Raw genomic sequence first — 22,800 nt, 5'->3', positions numbered from 1 at the left:
ATGCTGAGAGATCACTGGATGTCATCAGCATAGCATTGAAATTCAGTTTAATCCAATTAAATTCAAAACACTTTTTGTAAACTATAGAAAGGAAAGAACATGTCTACGAATTGTTAATGGTAAATAAATAATTATTGGTAGATAAATAACTTTACATGCTTTTTGGCCTTTTCATAGCATTGGGAATGTATTGTTGTTGTCTAATAGCAATGTTTCTGTATTGCGTTAATGAGGTATTTCCTTTCATAGATTATGTGCAATTGAAATGTGAAACTGGAAGGCAATCAGATCATGTTTTGGATCCTGACTCTGCTCTGCCTTCTATGCTGTCTGAGAGGACTAATGAGGAGTTAGAAGAGGAGAATGATTGCCAAGGTTAGATGCATTCCACACAGCGATTTGTGCTGATTGCCATTCATTTAATTTACAATGTGTCTAATATACAGGAAATTATGGCAGTGTTTTATGCATGTGCATTGACTGTTATTGCAATACTTTATTGGGACATCAAAAACATCACCATTACCTAGGGTTGCAAAGGGGCAGAACATTTCTGGTAAATTTTGGGAAACTTTCCATGGGAAGTAAAGATGGGGAATTTTGGAAATATTCCAAATTGGAAAGTTTCATGGAATTAAAAGAAATTATGGGATTTATTTGGAGTTTTCAGCAATTAACTGGTAATTTTGGGTAATTCATACAGACTGTTTCATAAACTAACATTAACATTTTGTTTCATAATAAGCAATATGATTTGTTTGTTCGTATTTTCGCTTAGCATACAAAACTAGCTAGCATGCTAACAGGAATCCCATTCTCTGCCTATGGTTTACTAGCATGTTAAACTAGCAACTCTGAAACCACTGAACTGCCCAAGATACACGACACCACTCAACAACAAAATCCGATTGGTTGGAACATTGACTGACTATCACTTTGTCCAGTTAGAATCTCAGAAAATGGTAAAACAAATAAAAAAAATATATACAAAATAATGACACAACATAATACCCCAAACCTCATAGATTATAATTATTTATTAAGTTGTTAAGCTTAATCAGCGAGGCAATATGAGCATATGGTTATTAATCGTCCCGTTAGAGCTTATGCAAAATGGCGTACACCCATTTAAAATGAGAGAAAATGACAAGCTCATAACTGGGCAACTCTGTTCGCAAACTTCCCTCAGTTTCACACCAGTTATTCCCACATGAGGTGACTTTTTCACTGGGAATTGTTTTTCCCATGCACATAACGCACCATAGGTTTCCATTATGTCTAGTAGCCTATGTTGATCGCTGTGTGCATGTGATTGACGTAGGGTAGAAAGTTCCCTGTTAGTCTATAACTTGCCATATTAAAAATGCCCAGTTTATTCCTATTTATTCACGTTAATTCCCATATATTCCCGTTAATTCCCATGGAAAGTTTCCAACTTTGAAAATTCCCGGAATAACACTGGTATAACAGTTATTATTGCATGACATGTTAAAAATAGTTATGCATAAATACATTTCTGTGAAATAACTAAAGCATTTTGTGAAACACTGAACTAAAAACTATGTTTCTAAATGTGTGTAGAGTTGGCTCAACAAACACCTGTTTTTGTGAGACAGAGGAAGGAGGAGCCAACTATTGCCCTGTCCCCTCCAGTTGTTAACAGCGGGAATCCCAGGTAAATTGATCAAGTGGGATCACTGAAGACTTGAGGTGTAAACTTGCCAGTTTCTGGAAAGGGCCAGTGATGTCCCATCTCCCTGAATGTTTTCATGTACATTTTTTGTTACTAGGTCAGCACTATGCAATTTTTGGTCTTAAACTAGCAAACCAGATACAGAAAATCATGGAAATACTACTCACAGCCTTATTTGCACTACCAATATAGTAGTAGTATAGTATTGTATATATACTCTTTTGACCCCGTGAGGGAAATTTGGTCTCTGCATTTATCCCAATCCGTTAATTAGTGAAACACACTCGGCCCACAGTGAACACACAGTGAGGTGAAGCACACACTAATCCCGGCGCAGTGAGCTGCCTGCAACAACAGCGGCGCTCGGGGAGCAGTGAGGGGTTAGGTGCCTTGCTCAAGGGCATTTCAGCCGTGCCTACTGGTCGGGGTTCGAACCGGCAACCGGTTACAAGTCCAAAGCGCTAACCAGTAGGCCACGGCTGCCCCTAATTTGCTAACTGGTGTATTTTGCCAATATAGTCAGCTATGTTGTCATTTTTGCAGTGTGTTCGGTACGGAACGCAGAACTGCATAGTGGATATTTTGGATGGCTGTTAGAAACTACACATTTCAGTCCTACACATGACTATATATACTGCTCAAAAAAAATTAAGGGAACACTGCAATCATACACTGGATCGGTACTCTGTCACTGTTTGGTTCTGAGCACAAGTAAAACTTTTGAGGCGAGTGTTTTATTTTGCAAGAACTGTCAGACATTCTGTGAAATGTAGTTTGAGAATGGAGATTTCAAAATGTGTGTTTTAACAATTCTGGAAAACCTAAGGGTTCCCTTAATTTTTTTGAGTAGTATAGTATATACCATCAAAATGAATTTGAAGACGTTACTAAATTGGCCTGTCCCATTTTGTTGCTTTAATGACCAATTGTTCATGACGTTCATGACTTAACTTTACATAAATACTGTTTTTGCTTGTCAGACCAGTTGCTGGTAAATCCCAACCTCATCAAAAAAGAAGACCTGCTGTTGATCGAATCCTCAGAAGAGCTATCCTTCCTAAAACCTATGTTCTGACCATGTTCAGACACTTTGCAAAGACCAAGGTCTCCAGTGATGTCTATCCTGTTGTCAATGACATGTGAGTCATTTTATTAATTATATTTTTTGTTTACATTAGGGGTGGGCGATATATATCATCTGCGATAATATCGTGATTGTTGCTTTAACGATGTGCAAATTTACATTGTCGAGTATTTAAATTACTTATGGGGAAAAAACACTCAATCACGTATTGAAACCCCATACATTCACTAAATCCATGAGGTGTATGCAAGAGAAGCCCCTGGCTGCAGCAGAGCAAGTGTCGCATGATCGCTAGTGGGTCCTAGGGATGTTAACCGGTAGCCGTTTAACCGGTGGTTGACCGAATCAACGTTGACCAGTTAAAATTTTCTGCCGCCGGTTAAAAAAACAAAAAAAACCACTATTTTTAAAGCTCCCGAATGCCAGCCAGCGTCTGTTATTACACTGCGCTCACACGTGTTATTGGTGTTTTGTATTGTATGGGGCGATATGATCACTCAATATCTAAAAATGATAAATGTGAGCATGAGCCGTCCCATGGCGGAATTTATTAAGCGCAACCACAGCACAGAGCCATGGCTCTGCCGCAGCAGAGCTCACATAGCCATTCCGAAAACAGTTTATACCGGTTACTATAGTGACTATTTGTACGCCTTACATGACAGGTCCCGTCTGCGCAGCTAAAAAAAAATCGCCGCTATTAACCTAAATAAGGCTTATGTGAAGCATGTTACCCATTATGTAAACAGTTAGAACATATAGGCCTAAAAACTTTTATTGTTATAAAAAAAATGAAACTACACAAGAAGTTAAGTGTTGCGTGTAGCCTATTGCAATTGTGACAAACTTCACTGCTTGTTAGTGGCTGCGTGTTGACTATGGCATGATGATAATTGTAACAATGTAATGGCAAACGAAGACACGAAAAACTAACTTAGCATATGCCTACTTGTTGTGTTTTATTATTCATCTGTACTTAAATGGCATGACGACAGGAAATTATTGCAAAGAATTTTGTGCAGCACGCTACAGAGGCTGTTGGCAATCGGTACATGTTTTTATGAAGACGTTGGTTAATATACTTTCCTTTATTATACGGCTCTTCACAATGCTAGTAGAACGCTCCATTGACTTGAATGGGATTTCCCAAAGTTCTAGCGGTAAATAAATTCATGTAATTACCGCTGCAAACATATAATTACCGCTGTCAATGGCAACGGGTTTTGTGCTTCTGATACGTTTTTCATATCACTACGCAAGGACTGGAACTTCATTCAAACGTGAAAGCAGACGGTTGATCAGCTGTGTTCTAAAGAATGTTTGATTCAAGTTCAGCAGTGTGTGTTGTTGCGAACTATTTGTTTCTCAGTAAATGCCACGATGAACGGTAACAAATAGGCTAGGTGATGTAGGCTAAAGTCATATCGTGGGGAGTTTATTATTTCGTTTTGGCAAGTAGCCGTATAATAAGCGGGATAATGTATAGAACGCCGGTCATTACTGTGAAAATAAGTCCCTTCAGGGCGGAACAAGACCCCTCCGCTGCACGTCGGGGTCCGGTTCGCCCTGTCGGGACTTATTTTCCCAGTAATGACCGGCGTTCTATACATCATCCCTTACATAACACCACGAAATGTAGCCTTCTCTGTTTGTGACTTTGTAACGTGAGCTTTTTATAGCCCGAACTCGGTGCCGCGTTGCATGGAAGGTCAACGTTGTGTAATGTGTGCCTGTGCGTGGGTGCGCAGGGAAAGCAATTATTTTTCTCCCCAAAACAAAACCCTTATTCCTCCACAAGTAGTGGACAATTATTGGGGAAAATGTATAATACAAAGGGCACGAACTAACATTGTGTGACGGGAGCCTAACCATTCTAAAATGGGGGGGATAACTTGTTTCACGGGCAGAGAAAGATGCGCGACAGGACACGGGTATCATAAATGGCAGTTATAGAATTTTCGGTGACCGATTTTAACCGGTAAATGAGGCTCAGTGGCCGGTTAAGATTTTTTTTAAATTTCGCCATCCCTAGTGGGTCCACGTTGTCACACGCATGCCTATAATGTTTATTTTGTGCAGCGAGACATACTTGGGATTTTGTGCGCGTACTTCTGTTCAAGTAGCATAGATGAGTTAAAGCAGTGGTCCCCAAACGACGGCCCGCGGGCTACGACATCGTCAAACTATAACCTCCGTAATTTCCCCCATTCATTCTCTATTCGCCTTATTCACCTCGAACGTTCCACCGAGCCTGAGGGGTACACTTACCACTTTCTCACAACGCGAATTCTCACACTGCCGTGTTCCCCAATGCACTTCATCACACAGGAAAACATCAAACAGAGGACAAACGTTTCACTGTTTCCCCAAAGATCAGGGACTACGTCGACAATGTAAACATCAGAAGGGATCCTGGTCGTAATTTTAAGGTAAGTTTTATTATATGTCTGGTGCTGTAAGGCTGAGCAGTCTCCATAACTAGCTTGTATCGCTAGCAGCTAGCTAGAACTTGCACGTTTTAATAGATAGATTAAGGCAGAGAGACAGGTTGTTGAAATATACAGCCTAGTCCAAAGTTAGTAGTATGTTATTAAAATCTACCACCACAGATTCACTAGTATAAGCATATTCTGAGTGACCTTGTTAGCTTCTAGTCACAAGCTAACCTAGGGAACACGTCACATAATTTTTCCTAGCTAGGTGGATGTACAGGAGTCACATTGAGTCTGATCAATAAAATTATACATGTAAAAATGCTTATATGATTACATTTTATTTGCTGATGCAGATAAACACATACACGAGTGTGCTCGGAGCATTTCCTCCCAGACTGCCTTATGAAAAGCAAGACTGATATTACCAAGTTGAAACCGGGAGCTGTGCCAACTGTGTTTGCATGGGGTTCTGTCAGACCAGAGAGGAGTGTTGTTTAGATGAATTAAGATACTAGTTTGTAATGCATTTATTAACTGTGTAGTGACAGTATTTCTCTGTTGATGATTTCCAGTAATGTTTCCACGGATCTCGATGATCGACATGGTGTAATTGGTTACATGAATTGAGCATGAATATCCTTGTAAAAGACCTAATGTGTCCATCAATATGTTTCTCTTACACTTCCAGTGAAGACACCCTCTCACTTCAAGATCAACTTGGGGAAGCCCGCAAGACCATCGGTGATCAAGAACTTTTCATTTTAGAGCTTCAACAAAAACAGTTTTTGGTTTCAAATTTTCAAGGTGACGATAAACAGATTTCATTTTATACAGGGTTCCCAGATTATGATACATTTAAAGCTGTGTTTATGGCCCATAAACCTACTGCAGAAAATATGGTGGGATCATTATTGTTCATCTTTATGAATCTATACAAAACCTTTACCATCATTATTGTTCATCTTCACTAATCTATACAAATACTTTACCATCATTATTGTTCATCTTACGAATCTACAAAACCTTAACCACCATTATTGTTCATCTTTATTAATCTATACACATACTTTACCATCAGTATTGTTCATCTTTATGAATCTATACAAAACCTTAAAGGGGTGGTTCAGGATTTTGGACATAGGACCTCATTTCCAAGTAAGCAAGTGTGATATTTATCTGTGGAGACCGTTTTCAACACGTTTCATCCAGTCCTTCTAATTGCTGAGTTCGCAGGTGCTAGGCTAGCGCAAGTCAACGGTATGTGCTAGCCTTCCACTAAAAACAGTCTTACCCACTCCAAAGTACACCCGAGGCAAATAAATTATAACGCCAGACTATCGATGTAAATGTCTGTTTTGATAGTGTTATTTCTAACGTTATTCTATCCTTGCATTTCAACGATCGCATTACATTTTGAGGGACTAGTTTCTTAGCAGCGGCGGAATTATACTTGCTCTGGTTAGTAGTACTGCGCCGAAAAGTAAACAGTAAAGCGCACTCCAATGGGGATACCTAGTAGTAGCCTTGGTAATATCAGTCCGCCGCTGAGATGCAAAATGACTACTACCAACTTCAGGGATCAAAGTATAACTATTGCAACGCGATGCGAGGGTAGTTGTATTTCTCACACTATTCTATCAACAGAGACATTTACATCGATTGTCTGGAATTTGCCTCGGGTGTACTTTGGAGTGGGTAAGACTGTCTTTAGTGGCAGGCTAGCACATACCGCTGACTTGCGCTAGCCTAGCACCTGCGAACTCTGCAATTAGAAGGACTGGATGAAACGTGTTGAAAACGGTCTCCACTGATCAATATCACACTTGCTTACTTGGAAATGAGGTCTTATGTCCAATCCTGAACCACCCCTTTAACCACCATTATTGTTCATCTTTATGAATACAAAACCTTAATCAATATTATTGTTCATCTTTACAAATCTATACAATATGCGAACTTGTATTGTTACCATAGCACATTATCATGGTCAGTGTATCACAGGATCAGTACCTGTCAGACCTTATAATCACTTCTCATGCTCTTTACTTTTACATACCTGTGAGTGATTTGATTGTTTACGTGTGTATGTATGTATAAGATTCTGGATGTCTATCTATCTAAAGAATAAAGTACAATTGTATTACACATGGATGATGTCCTTCATAACTTTATAATTTAATATACCGGAACCAGAACATCAGAGAACATAAAAAAAAAAAACATTGATAGGCACACTGGTCTAAGTTTGTAAAGGTAACTTTGTACATATAAGTTGGTATGGGGAATAATGTAAAAAGGCCTGCCTGTATACTGTAAGCATGGAAAAGGAACCAGAACATCAGAAAACAGGTCGTTCAAAAAACATTGATAGGCACACTGGTCTAGGTTTGTAAAGGTAATTTTGTACATAGAAGTTGGTATGGGGAATAATGTAAAAAGGCCTGCCTGTATACTGTAAGCATGGAAAAGGAACCAGAACATCAGAAAACAGGCCGTTCAAAAAACATTGATAGGCACACTGGTCTAGGTTTGTAAGTAACCCTGTACATAGAAGTAGTTGCACTGCGTCTCCCTTATCAATGGCTGCTCAAGTGACAGTTCCACCTGAAAAGATAATCAAACTTTAGATACTTGACACTTCAGAGTTGCTATTAACAAATATATACATACACACACACACACACGCACATACACTGAGTGTGCAGTGAATTAGGTACATCCGGCATTGAAATGATCTGCCATGAAAATATTACAGCTACATGATGGTAGTGGTAGGTTGTTTACAGATGTGATACTTGCGAACACAACTTGAAAGATACCTAATATCTTGGACACTCATTGTACAAAAAAGTCTGGGTTGTGGAAAAGCTCATATTAAGATTGAACAGTATGGATTTCATCCTATGTCAATTTTAAACAGACAAGTGATTTGTAAACTAATTACATTTTGAAGAACCTTCCTCAACCCTGGATACACTGCTCCAAGAACTGAGTATAACTCTTATCTTAACATGATTGTTAATACTTACCTTACCTTATCACTTACCTAATAGTTATACTGTCATTCATTGTCAACAAGCAATAGCAACATGCACCTAGCCCTGTCTGGCTTTGCTAATTTGAAACAAGATATTTGAGTAGATATCAATGAGGCTTATGTGATATTACATCAACTACAGATAACATGTTAATAAGATAAAATAGACATGTTATTTTCAGTCAGACAGGGAAAGGTACATTGTTGATATAAACTCATAATGAACATTTAGCAAGCTGGTTTAACTGCTATGCGAACTGAGCAGTTTGTCCACTTAGCACTATGATAACCTGATAGCTATGTTGTAAGGTGCTTCATTTTTTTGCACCGAGGGAAAATACATAGCCCTCACAAATATGTGTGATGGGCTCCTATTAACTGTCGATTAAAGACATGTTAAGTGTTAAATAAAATCTAACATAGTACAGACAGTCAACATATCACAGCTAAGCTTACTACCCCTAGCTGCTCCAAGCTAGCAGAAATTGAGGCAAATTTGCGTCCATTCTTACCTTCAATGTCGTGGATAAAACCTTCGATACAGTTACTGTATCCCTTAATTAACACAACCCGGGGGTTGTTGCAGTCGGTACTGGCCCTCTGCTCCACATTTTGTATCGTTAATTCGGGCAGACAGGAAAGATTGATGGTCCATTCTGGAGTTTCCATTGCTGGTGCTGCTGAATCGTATGTGTCCGAGTCAAACTTCCGGGTTTGTGTACCCCTCAACGGCGTTTGAATTTTCAAAATGGCCGCCAGGTGAATAAGGCGAATGGCGAGTCTTAACAGTACACATGTAATACTCTTTTTGTCCACTGGTGGTTGTTTTGGCGCTATTTCGCGTTTGCCATCGAAAACGGAATGAAATGTAGGCCTACCTGCAAACAATGTAAGATGCCTATGCTGACTGCATCAGTGCTCAAAGTATTCTAAAAGTTTATCAATTAATTGTTAATAACTAACTAACTTCTATTCAAGTCATATTTTTGGGACTTTTTGGGATAATTATTTCTATTTTTTATTCACTTATTCAAATGTTCATACAAATTCACAAAGTTCTCATCGGGTGAAGGAAAATGCTCATTTCAGATTTTTTTGCCAGCACTTCATAAAACTCTCATAGTTTGAGAACTTTAAATTATTTGTAGGATATTGCTTGTTCACAACTTGAGCTGTGTAGGCAAAGACACAGAGTTCAGAGTTCACACATTTTGAATAAAATATACTTTTGGGACTCCCTGCTAATACTTTTAGGAGTGCTTAAGTCTTTTTATTAGTATTGTTTCATTTGAGCTACATTTTACACTGATATGGCATGATGGCAATATAAACACAGCTAACAAGGGTATTAGATTGCAGTAGCCTATGATTAAATGTAATGGAATATTCAACTAGGTAGACTGCTGTTATTCACAGTTCTAAGCTATTTATGGTTACTGATATACTCCGAGTCTCTGGCCCTCTCTTAGAGCCAGGCATAGTGAGCTGGCCCTCGGAAGAAAAAGTTTGGGGACCACTGAGTTAAAGTCACGTTTTTCCTACACGGTATTATATGTAAACATTAGGCTAGCCTTTGAGTATTTTAATAGTCAGTTGTAAACAAAGGACTCTTCTCATGTAACCCTTTTGTAAATGGACTGAAGTTCGCTCTAAATATCTACATTTATCGATTATGCTAACCGTTAGCATCTCTATGGGATGATTTCTCATATACATTTGCCATAAGGCCTATTCATCTTCTCTTATGTAGCTGGCTAGACCATGTCATTGCCACACACACAAGTGGGGGCAGAATTGGAAATGTGTCATAAACTCACAATGCATTGGTTGATCTGGTTAAAAAATCACAGGTTAGGTTATTGGTTATTATTATATTGATGCTATTCATAAATAATGAACTGTAAAGTAACTCCAGACTTTTACAGTTTTTTAAAAGGATATTGACTAATTATCGTTATCGTCAAAATCACAAAAAATATTGAGATTATTTTTTGTCCATATCGCCCACCCTCCATCTGGTCCTGTGACTTAAAGCAACACCAAAGAACTTTTCATCTGTCGCACGCACTATTTGTTTATCCAGCACCGGCTTTGCAAATAACAATGTCCACAGACAAGGTAGAATAAGTTGCATGATTTTATGAAAGTACGATGTATTGCGACATCAGATGCAAGTGAAATTTGTAGTTTCTCATGTCTCATTCCATCGAACTACAGATCCGCTACCCGATGCAGCAAACTTACATAGTGCGGTAATAGCCGATAGAGGGCCGCGAAGCGAATGCAGAAAGTGCCGTTCACCCTGTTACGAGTTGATGAACCACTGAAACGATTTTGGAAACATTATTTTAAGGTACAAAAAACTCTTTGGTGTTGCTTTAATGCCCATATATAATGTAGTAAGTAATTGTAACCATTTGATACTATAGCTCTAGCCTGGCTAGCGCCACCACTTCTCAATGAGACGTGGTCTGGGAACCAAACGTTAATTTTCTCGTATTTGAAAAAAATGCCCAGATCCGTTTATTGGGTGCCACGGATGTCTATCAAACGCGTCTGTGCATAGCTCATCATTGTCTTGCTTTCCCCCCTGTTCTGTGATTGGTTCCCTATCTGAGGCAAAAATTAGGGCGGTAGTTTCCAGGCTGCCTTAGCAGCGTGAATCAAATCGCGCGCAAGGCAGCATGGGAACACCCAGGCTACTACAGCTCAGGAAAAAATTAAGAGACTACTGCACATGTTTTCTGAGGTCATCCTACAGTTGCTGAGTGACATTAGAATGAGCTGTATGTAGTAACAGACGAGACTTTTCCATTGAGGAAGGGGATTTTCAGCTAGAAAGATCCCCATTGACACATGTTTCTGAACTTCCTGTTTTACGACTTCCAGGAGTGCAACCAGCAGCGACGGTACACTGAAATTGGTGGATTAAGCTTTACCAAATAGTTTTTTTTTTTTCATTTTTTTCATAATTACAAATTACTGCATGTCTCACAATTATATACATCCAGTAAAAACACTCCGAACCCACAGCGGCTTGTGAATAACATGGGGGTAAATTCATTAATTACACTGAAGTGGTTCTTATAAGTTATGGTTTGTATGTTTATTTTATTTGTTTATGTTAATATTGCAATGTTGATATTGCATTGACATTATTGTTATTATTGCTATTGTCCTTAATGTAGTCTTATCAACTTAAAACGGTTTACTGTTAAAGTCGCTTCGGACGAAACTGTCTTCTAAATTCCATAACCATAATAAATGGCAGTCAGAAGTTCTGGGTTTAGCGCTTAGATCAATGAACCGCTGACTCTGCTGCTCAGTATCCAATCAGAAATCTGGAGGAACGGTTCCATGTCAGAAGTTATAATTCTACAGGAAAGATGAGTATTTTGGATCAAACAAATGACCTATTAATTTCAGTTGCTTGGTTAATAAAGAAAATAATGATAATATTTGTAGCAAAAGAACAAAGTGAAAGTCTCCTTCACTAACTCTGCTTTGGCAGCAATCAGACGGGCTCTGCAGCAGCTTCTTCTCTTTTCCTCTCTCATTGAGTAGCCACTCGCTCTATGCACTTAAAGGAGCCACACCAATTTAGTTAATGGTGAATTAAGTACAGATGGCATTCACGTTTTAAGCATTCAATAGCCTAATGAAAGCTTGATTAGTCAGTTAAAATGTTCTAATAAAGGAGCAGCAGGCCTACAGAATATTCCAAATAGGCTAGTTTCCTTTTACAGTGTCAGAAATGTCACTTCTGCAACATATGAGTTTTAAACCATGTTAAATTTACGATTTTTCAGTTTGACCTGCCGATAACAATTTTAGCCGATTCCGATTTAATTTTTTCTAACCACTTTATAGCACACACAAAGACTTATTCTGTATCTTTTCTTTAATTTTAAGATAGAAAATTAATCCATTTTTCAATAATGGAATGGCTGAACAGGTGAACAGACAGATTCTTCTTCAAGTCGAACTTCAGCTGCAGTATCAAACTACAATGCAGTGTGGGACATTCACACACTACTAAATGCACTGTGTTATGGAACAACCATTTTCTTGTTCTCACATCCAATATCCAACTAAAAATACAAAAACAATTTTCATGATGCATTTGAACTTGCTGCCATGGAACATGTTTTCCATATGCATTGATGCAAACACAGAGGAGGTACTCCATATGTAGCCTATGCGGTGAAAAACTTCTGCCTGTTAACCCTTAGAACCCGATTGACGCAAAGTGCGTCAAAAAACACACCATTTCTTCTCTGTTACATTGCTCCGGAACGGTTCATCGCAGCGAGATGAAACCTTTATTGCACGACAGAGCAGAAGTGGGGCTTTCCAACGAGACTACACACTTGTCTGTACGATCAAGTATAAAAATTAAAAAAAATCATGAAATTAAATCAAATTGCATCATATTTACAGTCTATACTTCTCTGCATTCACCTGCACACACATTACTCTAGTTTGAATTACTCGCGAACCCGTGATCGCATCGATATGGCAAGCATATCAGATGAAAGAGGGGGCACAGGGCTATCCATTGGTACCATGTTTATCTATCCTTCTGGCTTATAAAACCAGACGAAGTGACTGCAAAATAATAACGTCATGTACACAAACCAACGCTGCACACTCATTACTCTCGTTTGAATTACTCGCGTACCCATGATCGCATAGATATGCCACGCATGTCAGATGAAAGAGGAGACTCCGAGCTATCATTTGATACCAAGTACATTGTGGTCAAAAATATCCAGGCAACACTCAGGTGTGAGGAACCACTGCAGGTTTATTCACGATACCGGGAGCAGGTCACTAGCAACATCATGTTCCAGTAACACTACTCAAAGTTCTCTAGGGCGAAGCCCCATCTTATACATGTTAATTACATTGGTAATACAAATCACATGAGTACAATGGTCTTTTCCAAAAATCCTCATACATGCAGAAATACAACAATACATATACACTTCTTGGACATAGCATGTGATCCATGCACCATACGCAAGTCATGTGGCTACTCCAAGTAAGTAGATAGTAATATATACATCCTTCAGCATTCTCTTGCCATAGTCTAGTTCCTGTCGGGATATTCCTAATATTACTGCCTCAGGCAGAATACCCTTAACTCGTGAGAAAGGGGGTCGCATGACCTTTATTAGAAAATCATGACATGTAGAGAGCAAATGACAGACAAAGCAAAGTTGATGCACAGTATTGAATGTATAGAAAGCATATACAGAATATAAAAAAATGTTAGTAATCCAAAATTTCTCCTTCAACATCCTTCTGGGTTATAAAACAGACGAAGTGACAGCAAAATAATAACTTCATATAGCTGGACTTACCCCACGTTTTTGTCTGTTCTTGTGGCAAAGCATGTTTATAATCCAATGCTATCATGTGTTTCTCTATGGCAAAGCATGTTCATATTCCGGTTTTGAGATCCTAGCAAATTCCTGCATGGCATCCAATTCAAGGCTCACATTGCATCCCAATTTGTTCAACAAATAAACACCTTTTTTGCCTTTACTTTGTTCATGGCAATGCAGTAAAGAGTTGAGAATTATTATGACTGCATACACACAGGCACGCAGGCTAACACGCAACCTCGGGTCAAGTCAGATCAGTTCGTGTCACAGATATGGAGCGCAGAAAGGTCATTTTTCATCACTAAATAAAAAATGGCATTTATTTCCGTAAATCACACAGCAAATATTTCTGTAAATTGCTCAGCCCCAGAGTATCCCTCCAACATGGCAATTATATTGCCCGATTCAGGACAGTCTGCCCTACACACACATGAAATGCATGTAGAGCTGTGAGCTTGCTGTGGTGAGATACATGTCGAAATATAAGAATTTTTATAATACACTTTTTATATTTTAATTCTTTAAAAATCTAAATAAAATCAATGCTAGTATTAATACATGAAATGATGGCAGATCTGAATAGCCTAAACTCTCCTGAAAAAAACAATATATAATATATGTGTGTGTCACTTACAATGACCAGAATAAATCCTTATGAATAAAGGTAGTGAAAATGCCCTAAAAACAGCTTAGGGTTCTAAGGGTTAAAAGCAGGTGTGGATAGAAAAATTATTAGCGCTTTAGTATTAGCGTATTAGCACTTTCTTTGTACATCCAGCCCTGAGTGTTGGTCTTTGCTAGCTTTTTCAGACTTTGCAAACTCAGCTGGGAGATGTTGTTTCAAGTGCAGCGCACGAGTGCATTTGACCATAATAAAACCAGCATCTCTCAGACTGACCGGCCGGTCGCCGGTCATGACCGATCATGTGTAAATCGGCCAATTCCGGTTACCAGTCGATCAATCGGTGCACCTCTATTAAATTCTAAAGTATCTACTGTAGCTAGTGACAAGAAGTTTTAGGGAGAAAAAGAGAACAAACTCTGTAACCTACCTGATTCCACAGTCACAGGCCTATAGTTTAGCCTATTATTGCCATTTTTTAATCCATGAAATGTAAAAATATCTAATTTCCTATTGACAACAGACCCCAGTATCATTAGACATTTTGAAGTATTGAAAATAATCAAATTGTTGACTTGAAAGAATCAATCGTGTTACTCTCTTTTTTCACCACATGTATTAGCATCCCTGCAAGTAACTATGCTATTTACAGACAAAATAAGTTAATATGACAGGGTGGTAAGTTAAACCAGGGGACGCAAAAAAAATCATAAGATATTTACCAAACAACATGATTTTATTCTTAATAAATATGTGTAATGTCATCAGGAAAATACATTTAATTCTGAAAATAACAGAAGTTTGATAAGAATATAACATTTACATGGTGATATTTTAGTCAACCCGGACACATAGAAATGGTCATGTACTTGTGAAAAATGGTTAAAAATAGTGTGATACTCTTTAAGAATAATTTGTTCTTGTACATCATGTTAACAAAAGCCCTTGCATTATTAGCTTTAGGCTTTAGAAACACACTTTGGCTCTAGTTTGTGCCTTATGCATCTTATCAAATGACACCTGTTTCATATAATGTCCCTAATGCATTCAAGCCACTTTCCCTTTTTAATTGTTGTATGTGAGCTTTTGTAAAAAAAAAAATCTTGAATTTGAAGAACCAATCCAACACTGTTTTCATTAAATTCAACTAATTTGTCTTCTCAGTCCTCATACTGTTCAGTCTGGCTGGTCTGTAAATGTGAAACAGAAAGAGGCTTGGACTGAGGCATACATTATTTTGTATCAATCATTTGTTCAGGAGCATGGAAGGCTTACTTTGGAAGGGTTTAATTGCACTGTTCCCCCCCCCCCCCGTTTTTTTCCCCCTTTTCAAATGATACTCTCTCCTTTGAACTACAGACTATTTTAAACGGCTACATTTGTGTAACATGGCTTTTCTCATGATGAGTTTCCTTTGACTTTTGGGTACTTTTAGCACAACAAAATGAAAAGTATGTTCAGAATATCACAGAAAATATTGTTGTATTTGTTTTAAGTCTGCAGAGGTATTTTGGACGTGTGGCTGAGGACTTGGAGGCTTTTGCAAGCCATGCTAAGAGGAAAACTATTGAAAAGGACGATGTGGAGCTCCTGATGAGAAGGTCAGTGTAGGCCATGGTCCAGGTGCATCCACCAGATGCCCTCCACCCCCATCGAAACAATATTTTTTTGAAAGGTCTGGAAATGTAGTCTGACAAGCCAGACCCACATCAAGACGTTGGGTCTGTGAACACACCATTGGCAGGGCTCAATCCAAGGGGTGGGATAAACGGTCTTTCAAATTCCCTCTGCATGCAATAGGATGGCACTACAACCAATCTTTCTTTTTTAGGAATGACTTCAGTGGCGTTCTTTGTTCTCTTTTCTCAAAGTAAAGAAAAGCTTAACTCCAAGTCTTTAAGAGTCGCGTAGAAAGCTGATTTGAAAGACCGCTGTTCACCAGCAGCAGCCATCTTCTTTGATTTCAAGTAGCAGGGAATTCAGACTGAACCGTCGCAACTATGTGTTAAGCCCGCCCACCGACTCTATACACGATGTGATTGACCAGAGTTTGGTTTTTCCAGCTTGCAAGCCAACGGAGATTTGCTAGACGACCCTGGCTGCAAATGACATTTTCTGCCGCTAGGTTGTGTCTAGATTTCCAGGCTACTGGAAATGCTGAATATTATTTTAAAATTTAACCTGTTCTGAATAGGGGTGACTTTCGGTTTTGTAATCTAAAAAGTCTAAGCCAATTATGTTCCTAAACATCTGAAGCATGTTACAGCCACAATACATATTTCAGGTTTGAACTATTTCTTGGAGTATTAGTATTAGGGTGGTTGTAAGTTGAATATCGATGAAAATTACTATGCAATCTCAAACTTCAAAGGTGGAATTGAGGATGTAGCCAATGTTATGTCTGGCAGGTATCCCAAGAGGGAAAACCCCAACAAGAACACACACACACACGTTGATGTGTAGCGAGTCAACATGATCTCCTCGGCAGAAACCAGTTAAGACACATCAATCGAACGTTTGCTGCTTCTCCGATACTACAGATGTGGAAATATTATGTGGTTAATTCATCCACGTTAGTTTGCGTCTGACAAGTAGTTACTAGCTGTAATCTGTAGCTACTAGTTGTGATTACTAGCTGTAAAGGTAAGTGGGGATCTCCTGAGATATTCCACTCGTGATGACTTGGAATCAGAAATTAATTAGTTTGACAGGACCTAACGTGTGTGTGTGTGTGTGTGTGGGGACCCAAAAATTAAACAAGGCCCCTCATCTTTCCTTTGCATCAAGTTAGTGTGTTTTTATTGTTGATGAGGAGATCCTACGGAGCCCCTAAGGGGACTTGAGTAAAAATAAATCTAAAGTTTAGTTTCATGAGCTCACGTGAAAGTTTCATGTGAAAAGGTTTTGCGTGCGCACACGAAACTTTCATGTGCTCACGTGAAACTTTCATGTGCGCACATGAAAGTTTCACGTGAGCACATGTAACTTAACTTTAGATTTTTTTTTTTGCTCATGTCCCCTTCGGTTCAGACGTGAGAAGAAAAAAATACATTGAGAACTGTAAACTGTGGGAACAGCAATCGAGTAAATTTGGGTGTTCTTCCTCAGGATTAATCTCAACAAATAGCATTGTTAAGCTTATCAACTGATTTAGCCTACTAAATGACACTAGTAAAAGGCTACACAACCTAGGCTTAGGCTATAATTGGCAAATGTTTCATCTGGAAATAACTTGGTCTTTTTTTGCTATCCAGTTAGCTACATCAAGTCTGCTTGTCATTCATGTAATGCTCACCAGAAATAAACACTTATCCCACACTTACTCTTTTTGAATCAAAGAAGAGACAGGATGTCTTTGATTTATTTGGTTTTTCAACATTTTTCTTATGAAATAGAAAAACAAAGCCTAATGAATTGCATCCACATATCCTAATGTACAAGTAATTTCCACTAGTGGCCTAAATAACATGGACGGTGGCACAGAAATCTACAAGTCCTCAGAGAAAATTAGCGTAGACTACAACACTTAAAGTGAAAGGCACCCAATTAGATTTACCACTGATACAACGTCATAATGACATTAATAAAGTGCATGGTTCAAAAAGCATTATGAAACGCCTATCCAAATATTCAAATTACGCACAAAAGTAATTATGCAGATCATAAAATACTATTAATAATCAAAAATATATAGACTCCAAGTAATATGAGTTCCAAAATCTATTATATACATTTATTATACGGCTCTTCACAATGCTAGTAGAATGCTCCATTGACTTGAATGGGATTTCCCAACGTTCTACGGAAAAACAAATTCATGTAATTACCTCTGCAAACATATAATTACCGCTGTCAATGGCAACGGGTTTTGTGCTGCTGATCATTTCTCTCTGCTGATCATATCACGCTGGCGCGTCGGGGTCCGGTTCGCCCTGTCGGGACTTATTTTCCCCATAATGACCGGCGTTCTATACATTATCCCTTACATAGTTTAAAGCAAAATTATTCATACCCCTGGCAAATATTAATATTTAATGTTGACCAATATCAACATGCTGGTCATCCAGCACTAAAAATTGAATGTTTGATATAGGCACCAAAAGGTTAAGCTTGTTTGTGATTCTATACTGTGTGAAGTGTTTTCATCGATTGGATGTGTTCATTATGGGGTTTTTTTCTTCACAGGCAGGGATTTATGATTGACTGTTCCCAGGTGAAGGTTCTAATTGAGAAGTTCCTCCCTCTGGAATATCGGAAACTTCTTGTTCCAATAGCAACCAGTGGTAACAAAGTTATCCCAAAAGAACGATACTAAAGATTCCAGTTCCCTTTTCTGTTTGTTTAATGTTAACCCTTTGTTGAAATTTGTTTAATGTATACATTTTTATAAAAGCTCTTAATAAAAGACTTATACCACATAAAGAACAAAATGTTCTTTTTTTTATCCTGAATGTTACATATTACTTGTACTCATTTAGCAGATGGTGGTAACTTGAGATGTTATGTACACTGTAAAACCTTATACTAGGGTCTACTCAATTTTATTGATGCAACACTTACATTTTTGACTCCGACACTGAATATATTGTTTGCCCAATATCAATTTGAACACACGCATAAATCCTTCTTTATAGTAACATGCTGATTCCCTAGTCTAGTACAACACCCAACTGACACTAATTACATTAATAATAGTAGCAGGTTCAAACACAGCTGGCTCCACCGAAAGCTTTTCATGCACAGCCCCAAAAAGGCCTTTGTTTTTGAGACGCCTCTACCCCGAGCCTTTCGAAAGCGAGCACACAGAAAGCCTTTCATGCACAGCCCCAAAAAGGCCTTTGTTTTTGAGATGCCTCCACCCCGAGGTAAAACAAAGCACAACTATTTTTCTTAAACATGTCTAGTTTATTAAATGGATTTCAAATTCTGCAAAAAGGACTATTTGCATTACATTTGGCTGAGGCATTTTTAACCAAAGTGACTAACAACATGGTTAACAGTTTAAGCTTTTTAAAGCAATTTTCTCAACAATTCTAGGACAATTTAAAAAATAAGAATAAGTGCATCAGTGAGTGCTGTTTTTTTTAAACAATCGAGAATCAGTTCTAGTCAGGTGGTAAGGTGGATCAGCAAGACTAGTTGTAAGTAGTGCATGGATGGTGGATGGCCCCAGGGGCCTCATTTATAAAAGTGTTGCGTAGAAACCATCCTTCATTTGATCTTAGATAATTTCTGAAATGATCGTACGTGTGATTCAGAGAAAACAAACGTAGGCTACGCACAAAAAAACGTGTGTACGCCACCCTTATAATGTGCCCATTTTAAATCACAAGTTAACGTCAACTTGTGCGCAGCCGGATGGTTTTAGGTCTCCGCCTTGTAAACACCCCCTCATCAATATCATTAGCATATGTTTTAATGAAATCAATGGCCTAAAACCTGTAGCCTATGTAAAATTATTAGGGCTGTCAATCGATTTAAAAAAATGTATCTAATTAATTACACACTCTGTGATTAATTAATCTAAATTAATCGCATATATAATTTTTGCTGTGAAAGTATTTTAAATATTTAAATTCAAATGATTCATTGAATAATCAGCATTAGTGACATTAAAGTTCAAAGACTCTTTTATTATTATTTTCACTGTTCAAATAATTGCCATAATAATCTATGATATGACCTAATATGCTGAGGAAATTAATTAAAAAGTGCTTCGGGAAGTTTTTTTTCCACATACAAAGCATTTCAGGCCACAGATATAACCTAGGGGTCAACACTTATTTCTTTGCATTGATGTGTGAGTTGATGAACTCCGGTGATATGCAAATTCCTTGCTGCAGACATTGCAGAGGACTTTATTTTCAACACTTAATTTTTTATCAATACCATCAGGCCGTTTTTTAAAAGTAAATGTTCCAATCAATGATCCAGGCAGCACGTTTTCTTCTCTCTCCATTTTACAGTCTAATTTTTACTGACTAGAACGGCTCGGGGTCAAAGGTCATACGGAATCCATTAATCTGCACAAATTTTTTTAATCAGTTATTTTTTCTCAAATGAATTAATCGAAATTAATCAGTTATTTTGACAGCCCTAAAAATTATATATTGAAAACATTGTATAGGCCTAGCCTATGCCATGTGATGTTACAGTTTTTCTCAGTCGCTTTGGTGCTTTTTTCAGATCAGAATGAAAATTCTCATAACTATTAGTTCAACCTCCACAACATTTAGTCATTTGTGCACATCATAGTAGCAATTTTGTCCTTCCTCTGAACAAATTGCAAATGCTTTTGGACATGTATCAGTTGCTTTCATACAATTCTCTGCTGTTTTTTAACATTATCATTTGCTTATGTCATGTCAGTCAAAATGAACTATACTTATGGATGCTGAATAGTCGTTCCCAATAAAACTAATAGTATTCATTTCATTGCTTGAGTCATTACATACAAAATTGTTGAACTAGTTATCAAATTCTGTCACAATGCTGTAGAATTACAAAGAGCATACAGTAAAGATGTACGTATTCAGTGTCTTGTACTCACTTACTCCTCTAACTACAGCAATGTGTAACTTTACTGTAGTTTTCAAATGGCTGTACAAGTACTGTATAGTGCTGTCTTGAGCATGTTCAAGTAGTGTCACTGAGTTCTGACCTTTTTTTTTGCATTGGAAAACACTGAGAGAACGGTCATGAAAACATGACAAAGCCATTTGACTATCTTGTTCATAAACGATGGTGTCAAGACTTCTCATTTTGATGACACTGACAGTTTCATTGACATGAATACCTGCTTTTGAGGAATGGACTATCCATTTTGAGCAAGTGACATGCTTTTGCAGGTCATCCACTAGGTTTCGCAGTTTGCACTAATTATTTTGAGAAATGCACTAACTGCTGTGCAAATGTTAATAGTGATGTGAGAAAAGCACCAAAGCCACTGAGAAAAACTGTAACTAGCCTATATGCGTCAGTTCGAATAGCTTAACTAATTATGTTTTTTTCCAGCAAAACTTTCTGGAAAGAGATTGTATGCTAGCCTCGTGAGACCATCCTGATCTCGCGAGCTTCAGGGTTTCACTCGCAGATCAGTCTGGATACTTTACGTTAAAGAAAATTTGGAGCAGTTCACCAAACGAACGTCCAACCAGCGTTGGCTTTGAGGCGGGTTGAGGTGTGACTCAACGAACAACATGACGGCATCCACAGAGATGAGCATAGCTATCGCGCAAGTTTTATTCAAATTAGAAAGTATTCCTGGGTAAACTGTGAAGCTATGAGTCTCAGCCATGCAGCTGGGAGGAATGAACGACACAGACATCCTCCACGGCTGATTCCAGTTCATAATGGAGGAATATACTATCTTCAGAAGTGTAGGGCCTACCGTGAAAACTTGATGGGAATTGTCGTTGATTAGGTTCATAAATGGTAAGTTAAAACATCTTAAAGTTTGTCACGTTACCTAACTTAATTGTATGTTAAACGGCATTAGAAAAATACTTTGTTCATCTAATTGGTTGATTTGGCCCGTCGATAACCAACAATGGTGGTGATAGACAGGTGGTTTATCCAATCAGCTAACCAGTATGTCCGCCCCTTCCCAAAAGTTCTTCAATGAAAAGTTCCCAGATGGATATGCGGAGCAAATCCATCTGGCGGAGTCAGGTTAATTGTATGCATCCATGTCCATTGTCCTCTGCTCGCTTTCATTCCTTTTGCCTGCTGTAATGTGAATAATCAACATTTAGTATGTTTAGTATGTTTAGGCCTACTTTGTAGAAAAAAATTGGGTAGGCCTACCTTATGAAGGAAAGACCTCTAGGGCTACAGCATAATCCTGTACGTTATGGTACAGTAGGCTACTGTACGTTTCCAATATGACCCAGGGTAATATGCTGATTTAGTCTACAAAACAGGACTAAAGCGTGATATGTCATGTAGTGACGTGTCGCCAGGACACCGACCGTATAGACCTCTCCAGAATATATCCCGCCTCCTAACATCCGTATCCATCCAACTTCCGGGCGTGGATTGTCTATGGGAAATAACATGGCGTTTTGAAAGATCGATCGTACCTGTCAAACTCTGTAGGTGACAAAGTAGAAAAAGCTGCTGGGCAGATTGGCCTACACACTTCTGCCATCTAGTTTCCACTGGATTTTTTGATTTTCGGTGCCGTTTGAGTAGTATAGTCTATAGTATACTACTTAAACGGCAACGACAATCAAAAAATCCAGTGGAAACTATATGGCAGAAGTGTGTAGGCCAATCTGCCCACCAGCTTTTTCAACTTCGCTACCTACAGATGTTTTACCGGTATGATATTTCGAAACGCCATGTTATTCCCCATAGACAATCCACGCCCGGAAGTTGGATGGATACGGAAGTTACGGAGGCGGGACTTATTCTGGAGAGGTCTATGGACCACAGAGCGGTAGCACAAAACCAATACGTCTTACAAGGCGAAAACGCAGAAAGGCTAGATTCAGCGCTAGCTATCAAGGTAATCTCTCTGATCTAGAAAATATGATTA

General features: G+C 38.4%; 1 protein-coding gene across 2 annotated transcripts in view; it reads left to right on the top strand.

The window, feature by feature from the left end:
* Window positions 1-18,687, top strand: part of cenpt (centromere protein T) — a 52,417-nt gene extending 33,730 nt beyond the window's left edge. The window contains exons 9-13 of one of the 2 annotated variants that reach the window (XM_076288250.1): window positions 250-375; window positions 1,582-1,675; window positions 2,674-2,832; window positions 15,758-15,862; window positions 18,447-18,687. In XM_076288250.1, coding sequence (XP_076144365.1) covers window positions 250-375; window positions 1,582-1,675; window positions 2,674-2,832; window positions 15,758-15,862; window positions 18,447-18,576 — 614 coding nt within the window. In that variant the 3' untranslated portion in view covers window positions 18,577-18,687. The remainder of the gene's footprint in view (window positions 1-249; window positions 376-1,581; window positions 1,676-2,673; window positions 2,833-15,757; window positions 15,863-18,446) is intronic. The other variant, XM_076288251.1, reaches the window with a different exon arrangement.
* Window positions 18,688-22,800: the final 4,113 nt, after the last annotated feature.

Source organism: Alosa pseudoharengus, unplaced genomic scaffold (assembly GCF_046254945.1).
Source record: "Alosa pseudoharengus isolate Yale_2024_CS ecotype anadromous, Long Island Sound unplaced genomic scaffold, YU_APseudo_1.1 YU_APseudo_1.1_scf_16, whole genome shotgun sequence".
Taxonomy (NCBI): domain Eukaryota; kingdom Metazoa; phylum Chordata; class Actinopteri; order Clupeiformes; family Clupeidae; genus Alosa; species Alosa pseudoharengus.
This window is presented reverse-complemented; position numbering and strand designations above follow the sequence as displayed.